At 38.0% G+C, this 17,688-nt stretch overlaps 1 protein-coding gene across 8 annotated transcripts in view; it reads right to left on the minus strand.

The window, feature by feature from the left end:
• Positions 1-17,688, minus strand: part of myo18ab (myosin XVIIIA b) — a 90,590-nt gene that overhangs the window by 39,987 nt on the left and 32,915 nt on the right. For 7 of the 8 annotated variants that reach the window (XM_026298843.1, XM_026298844.1, XM_026298842.2 and 4 more), the window contains 15 exons: positions 17,452-17,552; positions 17,115-17,178; positions 16,394-16,538; positions 13,851-13,862; positions 12,563-12,733; positions 12,373-12,463; positions 9,730-9,922; positions 9,075-9,161; positions 6,732-6,873; positions 6,479-6,638; positions 5,417-5,603; positions 4,488-4,695; positions 3,226-3,335; positions 1,855-1,920; positions 664-792 (listed from right to left, as the gene is read on the minus strand). In XM_026298843.1, the coding sequence (XP_026154628.1) occupies positions 664-792; positions 1,855-1,920; positions 3,226-3,335; positions 4,488-4,695; positions 5,417-5,603; positions 6,479-6,638; positions 6,732-6,873; positions 9,075-9,161; positions 9,730-9,922; positions 12,373-12,463; positions 12,563-12,733; positions 13,851-13,862; positions 16,394-16,538; positions 17,115-17,178; positions 17,452-17,552 (1,866 nt within the window). The remainder of the gene's footprint in view (positions 1-663; positions 793-1,854; positions 1,921-3,225; positions 3,336-4,487; positions 4,696-5,416; positions 5,604-6,478; positions 6,639-6,731; positions 6,874-9,074; positions 9,162-9,729; positions 9,923-12,372; positions 12,464-12,562; positions 12,734-13,850; positions 13,863-16,393; positions 16,539-17,114; positions 17,179-17,451; positions 17,553-17,688) is intronic. The other variant, XM_026298841.2, reaches the window with a different exon arrangement.

Consider the following 17,688-nt stretch of genomic DNA (forward strand, 5'->3'; position numbering starts at 1 on the left):
AGATGCCACACATATTGGACATTGGAAAATATAACTGAACATGCAAAACATTTGTCTGCCTTTTTTAAAATCATGATGACAACTGCAATTGCTAAAGATACTATCTGACCACTGTCCTTATAAAGAAAGGTTTTCTGCATGATCATTTACAGGGCCAGTATTCTGTTGTGAAATATATAAAAATAGAAAAAAAAATGAAATAGATAAAAAATAGAATGTAAATTAGAATAGAAGCTTAAACACACGCTATGGGTAGTTACAAATAATTATCTACCATTGTACTAAGGGGCATTAACAAGGCGGTGCAGTATTCACTACGTTATTTGGGGCATACATTAAACATAAATATTCAACAGTGATCCCAACATTTTGTTTTGGTGCTTTGAGCAAGAATTGGTACTTTTTATTGGTTATCTGTGCTGGATTTCTTTAGAGTAACTATGGTACCTATGGTATTCTCTGTCGTCTTCTGTAATATCTGAAATTAATTACTATATAACAAGTGGATCTAATATATGACACTAATTCCTTGTAAAGGATGCCTACATAAATAATTTTAACCTGCTGTAAAAACAAAGCTGCAACAATATATCACAATAGAAGGAAACCCCAACACCCTAAATGTGTTGAAATGATCCTACCAACTATGTGTAGCAGACTTACCTTCCTCTTCTTGAAGGCCTGCCTTGCCAGGTATCCCCTGCAGGCAGCCTGGAACAGAGAGATGTTCCTTCTGGTTTGGATGTCACGCTGTTCCTCCAACCTGGACAGAGTCCCTGCTCTGAAGAACACCTGCACGAAGAGAGAGTTAAAACAACATGATACACAATTCCTTTCTTAAAGGTAGGGATACATGGTAGCTAATTCATGCATGCAGTGATCATACACAACTGCAAACATCAGTTAACTAACTTTAGAAAAAAAATCTCCTTAACTTCCTCTAAATGGAAAAAATGGTTGTAAAACATGCTAGGATTTCCAGTGAACTTTAACTCGTGAAATTCTACACATTTGTAAGAAAGATGATTTTTAAGCTCCACCCTGTACATGTTGGACCTCTAGAGTAGTAGTCAATAACAGTCAATGATTCAGTGTACAGTCAATCACAAAAGCAACCAATGGCATTTACTAAAACAAATGTTCACGAGTCCACTCTTAAACTGTCAAAACCACCCCTCATGTCAATTGAGCACAGAGAGTGGCCAAGAGAAATCCACTTGAAGGGCAAGGACAACTATGAAATGCAGAGGGAAACAAACATTTGAAGTGATTTTGCATGCATTTAGGCTTGGAAGCTTCACATTTGCACTCACAAGTAAGATATTTGCACTTTCAAGTGGGATATTTGCGTATGCAAACTGTTAAAACGTGAACGTCTATATTTATATTTTTTCACCCTGTGTTTTTGTGCCCTCTAGTTTTGACATTGATGTAATGCTATACATATGGTATGTTTCTTATTACAGAAGACAATTTAATCTTTTGATAATGTCTGATAGGGTTTTTCCAGTGGCAACCATGAAAGTTCTGTAATATACTGTATGCAGACTAGATTATTTAAAATCTGGGTGTGGTGCTGGACAGTGCTTTAAAGCTTGATAAGCAAATCAACCAAGTTGTGAAGTCAAGTTTCTACCAGTTGCGAACCCAGGTAAAAATTAAACCTTTTCTTTCTTTTACTAATTTTGAAAGAGTCCATGTTGCAATTCTCTTTATTTGGGGATTAGATTTCAACCGCCTCCAGGTGGCTTCATTAACCTGTAGCAATAAGGCCTTTCTCTAATCTATGCATGTTTTAAATGAAGGCTTCTCACTGCAGATGTTTGCACAGATATGTAATGTGACTCCACTCACCCTGCTCAGCCCCATGTGGTAGCTGCTCTTCTCCAGCTCCAAGGACTCCAGCAACTCCATCACTGCCTGGAAACCAGCAAAACAGTGAGTACAGTTTGTTTTGGGCCTTGCAGCTGACTGACTGTCCGGAGGATGCTGACTTGGTGCTATAGCAACAAACATACACACTTTTGCCTGAAAAAAAAAAAAACGATCCAGATGGAGTTTTTGAGGTCCCTTTTCTTTCAGGTATCTGTCAACCTAAACTTTAGAAGACTGTAGACTTGGAGGCTTTTTGGTTGCTTGGGCTCAACTCAGGTTTTTAAGGAATAACACTGGCATTAACAACTTTGAATAAATGTGTGACAAGGCTTAGTTCTGCAATAGTGCTACAGATCACACTGACATTTATGTTTATACTAGACTAATTTAGCGACTATTGTTTCTAGCAGTAATAATAAATGCATTTAAAAAGATTGCATTCAAAATTATGTGTGTTGACTATTGGAGATAGCAAACAGCCTCTGAGGGGTTACTCTGTCAGGAAATGCATCGGAAAACTTGCTTTGTCTTCTCCAGTATATACATGCACCTTGATAAACATCAAATAGCTTTATCTTCTTTGAAGCAATAACACATTAGGAACTCCATGAACTGGACATGTCCTGTGTGCTATCCTGTGTGATAATGAGAAAAGAAGAAAACAATTTTCACTGTGAATAACAACTGACAAGTTGGTGTTAGTTAACTTATCATGGAGTCTTAAATTCCTGAGGCAAAGCCTGGAGTTCCTGACAACATGGTCAAAGCGCAATGCCACCTAGCGGACTACCAGTCACGTCAGCTGAACGAAATTCTACTGCTCAGAATTAATCACGTGCCAGCAAAGAAAAGTCTTTATAAAGTATTGTTTAACTGCAATATGTGTCTAATATGTGTTCATGATGTGTAGTCTAATAAGGAGCTTGTGAATATATTAATATTTTCTATATCTTTGATGTGTTTAAATCCACAAAGCTTCATTAAAAACAGAATCAAAGTCAAAGTCAGATAATGCAAACTTATTGGAGCCAGAACGATGTCGGAAATGCATTTAGAATTTGGTTTCAACAACAAAAACCTATTATATGCGTTGTATGTAACTTAATAAATAAGAAAAAATGGTTCATATCTTCAGGGTAAATATATGGGATGGGATGGCCATCTCATAGAAACAAGAAAATATACAGAAAAAACAACCTCATCCTTTCAAATCCATGCCACCAACTACAAGACTCAAAAACCTGTGAACAAAAGCCTGTGATTAATGCAGTTTGGAAGATTGTAATGTGGGGAATCCCATGAATTGTCCTTTCACACACAACAGCACTACTGACCCTGCCAAACACTCACCTTCTTCTCATCTGTGATGATGTAGCAGCGGCCATGCTTCTTGGTCAGATGTGGTGCCAGGACATCAAAACGCCTTCGGAACTCAGAGAACACCATGTGGTCTGGGTATCCTGGAGGCAAAGAGGGACCAGAGCAAAGAAGTCAGAAAAACACAGCTTCAACAGAATTAACCAAGAAGACAAAGTAAAGTTTGACAGGTGAAAATGTTTGACAGGTGTAAAGAGGTCATAGGTAGTTCTCAAACTTTTAGAGACGTAGGTATGCCCATTTAACAGGATTTTACATTAGGCCAAAGGCTGCAGCACAGCAGCCAAAAAACATCTTTGCTTAAATCATCTTTGAATGACAAACAATGGGTTAAAGGTTATCCTCAGAGATTAATTCTATTAATGGATTCGAACAATTTGAATTTGAGTTTAGATTTTATTGACAGCATAAGAAAGAAAGATGGGTCATGAAAAAGGTTAAATTTGAGGATTTTTGAAACTATACAAAGAAAATTATTACTGTACCTGATGGTAGAGCTAAGATCAATGTATACCAAGCTCCATGAATACTGTGTTGTGAACAACACATGGTCTGTCTTTCTTATGTTGTCAATAAAATCAGATCTCTGTACATTTTTGATTAACCAACCACAAAAATCACTCAACTAATATAGTGAGGGACTCTACTGATTTTGTATTTTACTTTAGTGAAGTTGGGAGACTCACAAGAGACTGCATCTGCATTTCCCCTCTTTTAAACAATAACATCTTTTCATTATGCCTGACAGCCTGTTAAGGTTCACAACACAGGCAAATGATGTCATGTACATAAGCATATAGCACAAAGCAAATTTGCAGTCCATGTCTCTGGTAAATTATCAATATTATAATCTTTAACACCGGAATTCTGTTATCTTAGCTAGGGGTGCACATCAGTCATTACAATATCACTACGTCATCATTAGGGTTACTTCTTCAGACTCGACAGAGCTCCTCTAGAGCCACAGAAAAGATTATACAAATGTTTTCACAAACATAGTAGTAGTCTTCAGCAAATCATTTTCATGTAAAATAAATGTCATTCTCCTTTTATTATTTGAATTTAAAAGAAAATAAATGCCCACATATTGCGACCTGTCCAGGGTGTACCCCTGCCTTTCGCCCAAAGAGAGCTGGGATAGGCTCCAGCAGATCCTGTGACCCTAATTAGGAATAAGTGGGTATAGATGATGGATGGATGGATAAATGCCCACACTTCCCAAAGGACTTCATTACCTTGTCTATAGATGCGCAGTGCATCCAGCAGTTTGGATCCACGGAGCTGAGCTCTTAGCAGGCTTACGTCCAAAGTCATAAGGCCAGAGTCAGGGCTCTCTCCGTGCATCACACGAGGCTCACCTACTCCTCCCATTGCCTCTGCTTTGGGCACCAGACAATGGACAAAGTGAACCCTGGAGCGACGCAACATGTCAATCAACGCATCCTAAAAACAGAAAGGGGGTTGCTCAGACACTGGTCTCTGCTTGGTGACAGAACAACAGCAGAATAGTCAAACAGCTTCATGTGCCTTCTTGTGTTTTAATCTAATATTCTCTTCAGTCTTAGCTAGACTGCAGAACAGACAAGCTACTTGCAACCTCGAGTAACTGCATGAAACAATTCAAGATTTTTCTTAAAGGCTCATTAATCGATTAGACCTTATTAACCTTAGAACTGTAGTCAGGTTTAAGATGGGTGAAGTTATGGTGGGAATTACAAAAGGTGAGCAAGTTCTATGTTATGTAAATGTGGGTCAATGTCGACCCTGGAAAAATGCTTTTATTTATGGGTCCCCTAAGTCAGCCTGCAGTGACAGGAATATCCAAAAACCTGATAGTAGATGACTGTTCAAGTATTGAAACACAATTGTGAAACAGGTAAACAGTAAACTAATAAATCTGGGAAGTGGTGGAGCTATTACATGATGTACCAAATGTTCACATTATCAAAGAATCCAGGCAATTTTAACTGCAACTATTATCTTGCTTCAAAGCAACACTTCCAAAATGACGCAAAACGAACAGAACCACATTACAGATTACAGTAAACCACTTCAGCAACTGAAAAAGACTGGTTTGCATTTGTTGACTGTTGTCCCAAAATACTGTCCATTTATTTTTTTTTTAAAGAATGCAATACAGTTTTAATCAGTCTCCTCCACTTACCACTTGTAGTTTGACCTGGATACACAGACTTTTCTTCTTGACTGCAGCCATGCCTGTGGTGAAGGTTTTCCGCATGCTAGTGGCTCGTCGCAGGGCAAGCTGGGAGCTGCCCGCCAAACCGGCTATAGAGCCAGACAGCACTGTTGTACCACTGGTCCGGCCCATAAATAGCCCGCTAATATTTTTCCTGTGAAGGCAGAGGCCTGCATTGCATTTGCAAATATATACAGGTGCATCTAAATGAATTACAATATCACCAAAAAGTTGTTTTATTTTTATAATTCAATTCAAAAAGTGAAACTCATATATTATATAGATTCATTACACACAGACTGATATATTTCAAATAAACCCTTAAAATATATCAGTCTCTGTGTAATGAATCTATATAATCTAATAGCACATTTTACTTCCTCACTCCATTAGCCAGTGATTGTTACTTGAATATACAGTATATAGAGCTAATCATACTGCATTAGAGGCATGTTCCACTGTCTGGAGACTTCTGTGTTAGTTGACTGTTCTCTGCATCATTTGGCTCATTGAAATGTGGATCTCTGGTTGAAATGTGGGTTGTTTAAATCATTAATACTGAATTATTACAGTGTAGTAATGATTCCAATGATCTCCATTGGAGTGGATGCACAAATTTTCAACACAAGTATCATAAAACCTGGACAAATAAAACAAAGTTATCTGCACAAAGTTATCACTAATAATTTGGGTGAACTGCCTCTTCAGTGATTTATTGCAATTTTTTTTCATTCACAGGTAATTTCACTATTTCGCTCACTATTACGCTGTGTGAATGCCACCCCTGATATAGGGATTTAATATCTGTTAGGTTTTTCCCATCTGATGCACAGAAAGAGATTAGTTTTACTTTCTAGTTAGGAATTACACCAAGAATTCTTTGACATAAACAAACAATCCAAAAAAAAGTCAGCTAAGCTCTGTTTGACTCATGGATGTGCAGGATATAAACAACACAGAACTTAATTACCCCAGATTCAGGTCTAATAAATTGGATGCTGTATGTATGATTGATGTAAGTGGTCATACTTCTGGGAGTCTTGCAGCAGTGTGACAGCATTCTGGGCAGCAGGATTGTGCTTGGCATGGCTCAGCCAGCCCTGAACGTTGTACTCCACCCAGTCTGTCCCATGGCTATGACCAAGATGGAAGAGGTGGGGCTTCTCTCCTCGCAGAAGAAGACTGGCTCCTGCAACACATAATTGAAATATTTACTTATGTGATTACCTCCCCACATAAAATTATGATCAGTCCTATTTGTTTGTTGTTGCTAAGTGCTTGCCTTTGTTTTCTCCCTGTGCAGAGCCATAGTAACTGAACAGTCTCTCAAGCATGGTTTCCTCTGATCCTCCAGGCTGGCCAGCCTCTTCCTCCATTAGCCATAAAAGGCCTCGAGCCTCATCTGTCCTGGCCAGAGTACGCACCTGTGAGGGATACAGGCAGTGACCACTGTGTCCTGTTTTTACAATCACTTTGACCTTGACAGAAAAAATCATGAGGTAAAGGTGTGTATAGAAACCTTTACTTATAGCTTAATGACTTGAGGAAATGTGCAGGTACTGAGCAAATATCTAGCAAAAAGTTTAAAGCACCAGTTCGATTTAATTTCATTTTAATTTATTTGTATAGCGCCAAATCACAACAATTTTAAAGGCACTTAAAAAAAAAAAACAATCAAAAACCCAGCAAATTCCTTATGAGCAAACACAAAAACTCTCTTTAACGGAAGAAACCTCCAGCAAAACTGGGCTCAGTTTGGGCAGCCATCTTCCTTGACCGGTTGGTTACAAGTTGGATATCAAGCTAGTGCTTACAGGAGTGTAAGCAAACTTGTATTGTAATTAATAATATTATTAAACTTAACAAAATCAATGGAAAATATGTAAAATGATTAGATAACTTTAAATTTTGCACCCAGTGCTGGGCTGAGCTTGTGCGGGAGGTTGAGCGGTACGATGCCTGCATATTCCTTTTTATGGTCATGGGGATCTGCTGGAGCATATTCAATCATTTAGTAGGACCCGTGCCTGCAGAAAATGACAGGCCATTTTCTGTAGAGTGTAAAGATTTCAGTAAACCTCCCTAGCCATCTCTACCCACTTCCCTCGCAAACACACACACACAACAAACACACACATTAAATAATACAAAGCTTACAGCTCAACATTGTGTTATCAAATGTACACATCAATCTGTTGGTTATTAAAGATGCCCTACCCACACACACACAGACTCACACACATCTACTGACTATAAAACTGACAATGATCAGCTTACCAAATGTAAGTGTCCAATATAGTTTCATTATACAAATTGTTAATGCACAATAAAGTTTCAGATGTGAATGTGGGCTGTAACATAATTTCTATGTTCAATTTGGATACAATGTTTACACTTCTTAATGGTGACCTGTCCAGGGTGTACCCCTGCCTTTCACCCAAAGAGAGCTGGGATAGGCTCCAGCAGATCCCTGTGACACTGGTTAGGAATAAGCAGGTATAGATAATGGATGGATGTTTACAATTTTGGTTGTTTATTGTTTTTTATACACTGATTATAGTATATTTTTATTACTGTATACCTTCAAAAACCACTGCAAAAACCTAAAGAAAATGTAAATGCAGATATTTAATAATTATTATTAATGAAGTCATGTGTGCGATACATTTACATATACATCCACAAACAAACTAATAGGTTTGGCGACACCTGGTGGCAGAAAGGAGAACTGCACATAGGATTTTTTTATAGCCTGGTGCAGGATTAAAATCACTGCATTCCTGACACGCATGCTAATTCGTTGATCCAACCTCAGACTTGCTGATGAAGCGGGAAAGTTTTTTTCTCATCAATTATTCTCCTTATTTTGCTGCTTGTTTTCAAAAAGAAATTTTCTTCCTTAAAAGTTTCCACTTCCTTCCTTCCTTCTTGTTCTCCATACTTAGTTGTTTAAGCGCCCCCTAACCAGAACATTAACATTAACACAAGTATAAATCCACCAGCTATACAATATGACAGAAGCATATGTTCCCATATGTGCAGTGATGCAGAAGTCCAAATTCAGTTTAACTCAGCTTCTTTACCTGCCTATTTGCCATTACTACCCAGTCACTGGACTCAGACTCTATCTCTGCCGTACCGGTCTTATATCTCCTGTGAACTCTTTTGGCACCAACCTGTTCGCAACTACACAACCCCTGCAGTAGCTCTCCCCACTCATGTCTCGACAGTAAACTATTTTGCACTACCAAATATGTCTCACTGTTATACATTTTGGTCCTGTCCAGTCCGGTAACCTGACACTAACATTGATTGACTATGTAGCATAAACCGAGTCAAGGCTAACCAGTCCATGACAAGTCACTGTTGCACTTTTCTCATAGAAAGACAGACAGCACATTTATTCCCTCTTTAATGTGGAACTTCCAGGGGTGATGCTTTTCTTTTTTTTCTCCAACTCAAAACCCTGCAGTGACCCCTTAGTAAATAGAAACAAATGCAATTTCACAATTTCTACTATGGTTTGCCCCAAACCATAGTAGACCACACATTTCTTATGAAACGCATCACATGCATAGAGACACCTGAAAGGAACACAGTGGTAGTGAAGATTTTTTGTGCTTACCAATGCTTGGGTTGAGGCTTGGTCAATAGCTGCTACAGACAGTGAGGTACTGGACTCTATGTCATCTAAAGCTAGTTCTATGTTTTCCTGGACACAGGAGGGGGAAAAGTATAGGTTAGTAATCTACAGGAGGGTTACCATCAGAAGACTTCATCATCAAAGAAATCATCCATGTAGCTATGAAGTTATATGAAATTAGACATTACTAGACTATAAATTAGGTTGTGTAAGTGTACATTTGTTGTGTAAATGCAATATTTCTAAAACAGCATTTCCGTGTATATGTAAAAGTGACTTTCTCTGGCCATGATGTTAATAGTTTTCATTGGAACTACTTCCAACTCTCCCTAAACACTGCTCAATAATGTTTTGTGGGTTATCCAGTTTGTAAATTTTAAGCAATTTTTCATTGCTGTGAGTACAATAATGGTCTAGTGACAGATACAAAATGAGTCACTAACTAAAAAGAACATTGGTAATCTTATTGTAATATGAATGAGTCAAACTATTAAAAATAGACAAAAAAACTAAAACAAAAAAGCAGTTATTTACGACTATTTGAACTTGAGGATATTTTCTGTCACCAGAGAGGGGAAAAGCAAATGCGCTATGTGTCCATACAACTGTCTAGTATTGTGCTCTGTCAGCCCAGCACCTCCTTGTATCTCTCGAGTTCCTGAACAAAGTTACGCTCATGGAAAAGGGTCTGCAGCCTCTCCTGGGTGTAGTTGTGGCAGAGCTCCTCAAACGTGGCTCCCCGTTGCTGCTGAGCCAGCCGAGGGTTTTGGAAACCTGGAGTATCCACAATCAGCAGAGAGCATAGAGAGTGCTGACTGGACTTTAGAGCTCTGTGGGACAAAATTATCAAGATGCTTTAGTCATGTAACATTTATCAAAGATACTGATGTTATAAAATAAAACAGATAAACACAGTTTCAGTTGTGATGTATTCACATTTTGAATAATATTATTACGGAAAATGAGCGTGCTCCAGTTGGACAAAAAATAAAAAACACTTTGTAGACAGAGTTTGTGTGTCTGGTTCTACAGAATTACCTTGAAACAGAAACACTTACACGTTTTCTTGAGACTGTGTCACAGATAGGTTTATTTGTCTGCTCAGTTTTAAAAACGTATATTCTATGGTTGTTTTTGTTGGACTTTATCAAACAGTGCAAGTATTCCTTTAATGAAATGCACTGAAATATGGATTAGGTGTCATAGACTAAATCAATGGCCAGTTTACTGAATTCTTACATGCATCATATCTACATTAAGGCCAATTACTGAAGACATTGTACTGTATGCATTGTATTAATGGAACAAATGTTATATAGTATAAAAGGTATTTTTAGAGAAGACAAGACCAAAATGCAACGCTACAATTAGAACTTATATCTGTGAGTAACACCATGTGTGCAGGATTTATAAAAGAACTGCAGCAGAGCACAAATATGCATCAAATATTGTCAAATATGAAATACTACACACAAGTGATAGAGCACATTGATTTCAGACCCACCTGTGCAACACAAAATAAAATAAATTAAATAAATGAAGAAAAGAAGTAAAAATAATGTAGCATCAAAATAAGTTTAAGTGTGCTGAAAGAAGTTGAACTGATGTGTTATCACTGATGAGTACTTAAGTATAACTGAAGTGCCGGTTGAGTCTACAACGGTCAGCACCATACACCTCTATTGCTTTGGGATTTTCTACTTTTAGTATCAAGGTTTCAGTTTTTGATTGACTAACTTTAAGTCCTTTTCACTAAACGTGCATAGTTTGTGCTATACACGTTTAGTGGCCAGAAAGGACTTTTGCCTTGCAATGCTAGTGTGTATATGATAGTAAAGCTAAGTTGTCGGCAAAGTCCAGATCTTCTAAAGCGGATGTCCAACGTATTCCTCGGGGTGGTCCTTTGGTGGCCTTCCTCATAACCCAGTCAATTGCAACATTAAAGAGGATTGATGACATCACACAGCCTTGACGGATGCCAGATTTGATTTCAGAATTTAATTCACTTGAGCCAACACTACATGTAAAGACCTTGTAGAAGGCTTGTATTACTTGCACTATTTTTGTGGGAATGCGGTATGCTCTCAGTATTTTCCATAAGCTGTCTCTATGTATGCTGTCAAAAGCTTTTTCGAAATTGACAAAATTAACATACAGCTGTCATCGATTTGATGATTATTTTGCCCAAGATTTTGCTGGGAACAGGGAGAAGGGTGATGCTGTGCCAATTGTTACAATTATGTAGGGTACTTTTTTTGGGGGCTCTTTAAGATAATTCCTTTATTCCAGTCATCAAGTACTTGTTCATTTTCCCATGTTTCTGTAACAAGGGTTGTAATATGTCAGCTGCAGTTTCTGGTGATGCTTTAAATAGTTCTGTGCTACGTTGTTGCAGCCTGGAGCTTTGCCATTCTTTAGTTTTTCGTGCAGTTATTATTTCTTGTTTTCTTGGTGGGTTAATATCGATGTTAAGATTTTGATCTGCTTCTTTAATTTCAGCTGTTTTTACCGGAGGCCTGGTCAGTAATTCTTTAAAATGCTTGGTCCATCTTGTTGTTCTGACTCTGTTGTGAGCAGCTTTCCATCCGTATTCTTGACTACACCAGTTGTACTTGTTGTCTGTAACTTTCCACAAATTAGTTTTGTGATTTTGTAGACATTTGCCTGCTCACCTGTGTTGGCTGCTTCTTCTGCTTGTTGCGCAAGATCTTCTATTCAATGCCTCACACTTGCCATCATCAAAGGGAAAATGAATACTTAGGTTTACCAAAATACCCTACAGGATAATGTCAGGGTGGCTGTCTGCCAGCTGAAGCTTAGTATTAGGCCAATGACCCTAAGCATTGAAGTAAACCCCCCACTGAATAGCTAAAAAAAAAAATGCGCCTTTTGGCATGGCCCTGTCATGAGACCTTAACCCCATACAGATTCTGTGGAATGACCTCAAGAGAGACGTTCAGACCACATATCCTACAAATATTCCTTAGCTGACACAGTTCTGTAAGGAAGAGTGGTCAAAAGTTTCTCCTGAACATTGTGAAGGTCTAATCCATAGCTAAAGAAAGGGCTTGCTTGAAGTCATTGCTGCCAAAGGAGGTTCAACCAGCTATTAACTTCAAGGATTCACTTAATTTGTCTATTTGTCTGTATTTGTCTATTGTTGTGACTTAGATGAAGATCAGATCACATTTTATGGCAAATTAACGCAGGAAACCAGTTAATTCCAAGGGGTTCACTTACTTTTTCGTGTAACTGTAACTAAGGGTATTGTAGACCTAACCTGTTAATAAGGGTGATGACAAGAGTGAAGACCTCAGAGTATAGCCCTGATGCCATGGCCTCTAAACACTCCAGAGCTGTAACCTTAGAGCCTGAAAGACAGACAGAGGGGTCAAGACAACAGATCAGAGATTGCTGGCCAGTCAAAACAACTATAAAGACTGACTTTTGGTAAAATGCCTGAATTTTACCTGAGTTGTCACCTTGACCAGCCTCATCGTGTCCTCCCCTGAATGAGGTGGAGTGCTGCAGTCCTTTGGCCTGGTGCTTAAAGACAGCAGAGGACAGCTCCTCCAAGGTACAGCCCAGCAGGTAGGCAGCTTTCTGGGCCCATTCATGATGGGCAAACTGCCTACGTCCCACTAAAATTAAAGGAAAGTAAAATAAAATGTGTTTATAATTTATAAAATATGCAAAAAAGACCTTGGGAAGCAAGGCAATGAAGATGAGAGGTATAAAAAAGAAAAAGAATGAAGAATTGAATAGGGTGAATAGGAAACTAAGACAGACTACATAAAAAAGCTGTGAGTACCTATCAAACTGCATAGTGCTTTTGCTTTTTCTGAGCTATAGCTAACATAAACTGAAAAAATACAATGAAAAAGTAAAGACATCAGTGTAGCAGCCCTATCCTGTAACACAGATAAGCATTTATTACAGCTGACTGACTATGTCGCATGAACTGAGTCAGTGCTAACCAGCCATGATAAGTCACTGTTGCACTTTTATGATGGAAATACAGGGAGTCTGCTGGAACATTGGCAGTGAAAAGCACCTTTATGTCTCTTTAACAGCTACTTCCAGTGATGACGCTTTTCACCTTCTTTTCTTCTCCAATGCAAATACAATTTCACAATTTATTGCCATAAAATAAATATTACATTAAATATTCCCCTATATAACTATTTGTACAGTGCAAAAAACCCTGTTACTCAACAAAATATAGGATTATTAAGATAATTTCATTCTTATGAAAGAATCCAATGTATTCATTTTGAATATTTTGACTTTGAAAATTTGAGCTAAAATATCCAATGCAAAAACCTTAGCAGGTATAGATGCCATTATTTTTATGTACTGGGCCCACAGGGCACCAAGCCTTTAAATTTGGTGGCCAAAGAACATTTTTCGTTGCTGAATTGTAAATGTATGGAAAAACAATGCAGAAAAATGTGCAATGAAGTACCAGAATGGAAATATACTATATTAATTGTAAACATATATTTTCTCCTGGGGGGGGGGACTCCCTCTGGAGTCTCAGGTGTTTTGGGGCCTGGACAAGTTTTGACATGCCCTGACATTTGTGCTTTTTTCAGTTGCTTTTAAACAACATATTAACGGTTTAAAGACTCTTGTTTTTTCCTGGAAGGCCTCGAAGGAATGATATAGGTTTTATGAAAGAAAATACAAACAAGAGTCTATAAAATAAGGTGCTTAAATGAATAGCAGTCAACAACTTGTGTGTGGTTTTTTCATTACCTTCATCTCCATCTGTATTTGATAGGGCACACCATGCAAACATGCAAGTAAAGAGAGGTGGGTTAGTGATAACACAGTTCATTCATGGATTCATTAGTTCAAAATTACACAATCATTAGCATAAACAATACTGACAATCCACCACCAGGCTTTAGAATGTTAAAGACGTTTTTTATTTGTGTGAAGAATTTGCATTTATTTTTATATAGTTCATGGCAACTTGAGCATTAGTGTTGAAATAATGAAATGAGAGATATAAATGCATGTTTGGCAGAACACAGAAACAATAGTTTCAAGTTTTGCCCTCCACCAAAACATACCTGAATTAAAAATGCTGAGTTAATGTGAAAAAAAAAAAAAAATAAAAACTACAAACACTAAAAACTATAAACACCCAAATTACACATACTGTTCAGGTCAAATCTGACCGATTTTGAGATTTGACAGCAATAATGTCATCAAATGTCATTCTTTTAGCCTGACATTTGATGACTTTTTCTAAAGTGAACCAAAACACACAAAAGTGAATATATTTTAAAATATACAGTTGTACAGTATCATGCTGTTGAAGAGTATGATATTTTCAATTTTGTATATTGAGGCTGTTCTGGGTAAATTTTGACCCATATGTATTAAAAGGGATTTTAGAATTACCAATGTGTGGGAATGGTGGGAATCTTGAAACTGTACATGCACATGTGTGTATTTCTCAATGGGACAGTTCTCAGGACACTGAAAACTGTCTGTGTTCCCACCACATTTGCCAAGGTTCCTGCAGAAACATGCAGTATGGCAAAAAGGCATATTGTGCAAGAGATACTTGATTTGATCTTCCAAGATGAGAAAGCAGATAGCAATTTGAAGGAAGATGTGTCAGAGCAGGAAGACAACTTGGAAGAAAATTTTGATTACAGCCTCTCTCAGCCACCTTTTCATGTTTTTTCAGGTTACTGTGCTTTCTGGCAGTACATACCTAACAAACCAGTAAAATATGGAATGAAGTTATGAGCAGCTTGTGATGCACAATCTAGTTATGCTTGGAATATGTATAAACTGGTGAGCCAGCTGGGGGAACCCCAGAGAGAAAACAAGGCATGCATGTTTGGGTAGAGATGACAGAAGGGCTAAGAGGACACAATGTGACATGCAACAACTTCTTCCTCTCTTATGAGCTTGGTCATGAGCTCCTAGAGAAAAAAAATCACAATGGTTGGCACTGTGAGAGGGAACAAGCCTGAGCTGCCACCCACTCTGATGACAACAAGCGTGAAAGAGGTCTTTTCTTCAGTTTGCTTTCAACCAGGAGACCTCATATATGCAAAAGAAGAACAAGAATGTCATTCTTATGAGCACATTAAATAAGGCTGCAGAGGTCAGCACTTGCGAGGACAGAAAACCAGCCATCATCCCTGACTATAATCCCAACAAAGGAGGAGTGAACAACCTTGACAAAGTAAACGGCACATACAACTGCAAGAGGAGAACCGCCTGCGGGCCTCTCGCAATATCAAAATCATTGACATATCCACCTACAATGCCTTTGTCATAAGGGGTGAGCTGAACCCTACCTGGAGGGCAAGCAAGAGGAACTGGAGGAGGTTCTTTTTGGAGGAGCTTGGAAAAGCCCTTGTGACTCCTTGCATGCAAAAGCAACACCACCTTCCCCGCACAGTAGCTTCGGCCTGCTAAAGGCAGTGCGGCAATCTCAGCAAATCAAACAAGAAGCTAACACATGGGGATGGAAGAGAAGGAGGTGCAACTTCTGCCCTACAAAAAACAACTGCAAAACATGGACAACCTGCTGCAAATGTGGGAAACGTGTGCAAGTCCCACATATGCAACGTTTCCTACTACTGCTTTGAATGCACACACTAGTTTGCAATAAACAGTGTTTTATAGTTGATATAAGTCTTAATGTTGAATTAATAATAACTATAGATGGCATTTATGAGGAGTTTTTATGTTATGGCAATGAGGACAGTGTTTCTTGTAGTGGTTTTACACATTTATATAATAAATATAAAACAGTTCTAGAATGTTTTTGCCCATTTTACTTTAAATAAAATATATTAAAATCATTATGGCTCTTATGTTTTCATGTCTAAGGCAGAAAAGGACATCACACTGTGTGATAGTAGACTGTACAAAACCATTTTGGTGTGTTCAAGGTCGTATATGTAAAACACACTTTATCTGTAGTTACTCCCATAACGCTTTTCACATCCATTTCATGTATAAATGCTGTTGCACATCAGAGTGGGGTGTTCTTTCTTCCTTTCTCACTACTACTCTGTGTGCTGATTCAACTCGGGTGCAGCCGTGATCATTAAAGGAGACTTCTGATGACATTCTCTCTACATTTCATTTATTGTTGAGTTCATCTGAGAACTTATCAAAAAAACCACGATCAGACATACATGATTTTGATGTCTATGATCCTTCTTTGTAATGGCAAATACAGTGTACGCAATGGGACAATCTTGTACAGACATGATATACGCATGAGTTTGTGTATTTGTGATCCATCAATTGCGAGTTCCTACCTTTAGTAGCTCCTGCAGCTCCCAAGTGGTAAATGGCCCCAAGGATGAGCCACAATGCCTTCTGCTCTTCACCAGAGATGCCCAGCACCTTCATGGCTGCCTGTAGCTTGGTGAATTGCTGCATGGCTCTCTGCTTATCCTCAGGCTGAAAATGAGATCAAACTAAGTTCACTGATCCCAGAAAGGAAGCTGCAATATTGCAGCATAAAACAGCTATACACATAGAACATAATCAGTAAAGAGTATAGGTCATTATTACAGAAGCTCAATAATGTTATATTAATGTATATAACCAAGATATTTGTCAATGTTGCAATCTACAGTTTGCCCACTAGTAACATTTATTTTTCAAATGAAAGTTTGTCATGCCCATTTTGTTGCAAAATTTAAGAAAATTATCATTACAGTATGTATTTATATGTGTATCTGTGTATCTATATTGTGCCTTATATAAAGAAAATGAATGTTGGCTGATATCAGATTTTTCTGACTTTGTACTCTCAAATATGAATATCTGCCTACAAAAATTGTATTGGTCGAATTATAATAAAGGCTTCGACCAGTATATAAGGAATATGACTATGGATATGGATGTCAATGTGAATGTAATCAGGGTGCTCCTGCAAGACAGAGATGGTCTCTCAGTGAACATACCCAAGCTAAATAACGGCTTAAAGAGAAACTTAATGCAAATCTTAGTTGAACTATTTATTTTGATTACCTTAGATTGTGGTAGGATCCAAAAAGCACTGTTCTCTGACAGGTGGTTAAAGTGCAGCTCTGTTCTGGAAGAGAGGACAATACTGGAATCAGTAAGTTTCTTGATGCCAGGGAAATGTTGACATACCTGCACCAACTTTGCCAGATAAACTGTGTTACTCAAATCATAACTACAACTATCTCTACAAATATTGCTGAAATTAAAGACCAATCAAAAACAAATCCATGAAATAATACCCCTTTGTTATCAAACATAAAAATTGTTTTCATTTTCAAAACTGATACACGTGCACTATTTTCAAATGGTGTAATTTAGAGATAAAAAAAACAGGAGTCACCTGAGGCTGCTGTCAGCTCCAGCCATCAAGTAGTAAAACACATTGAAAGTCAACTCTGCCTCAGGTCGTCTGCTCACCCTAAGTTTCTCCAACAACATTGTCTAAAAAAGAGGCGACAACAATAGTTAAGACATATCTACTAATTATATACTAGTACATTAGGTTTCAGTGTGAGTGGATTCGAATGGCTAGACAGTCTCAGTTTCATTCAGCAAAGCCTTAAGAGATGAAAAAGCT

The sequence above is a fragment of the Mastacembelus armatus genome, chromosome 13 (genome assembly GCF_900324485.2).
Source record: "Mastacembelus armatus chromosome 13, fMasArm1.2, whole genome shotgun sequence".
NCBI classification, from domain to species: Eukaryota; Metazoa; Chordata; class Actinopteri; order Synbranchiformes; family Mastacembelidae; genus Mastacembelus; species Mastacembelus armatus.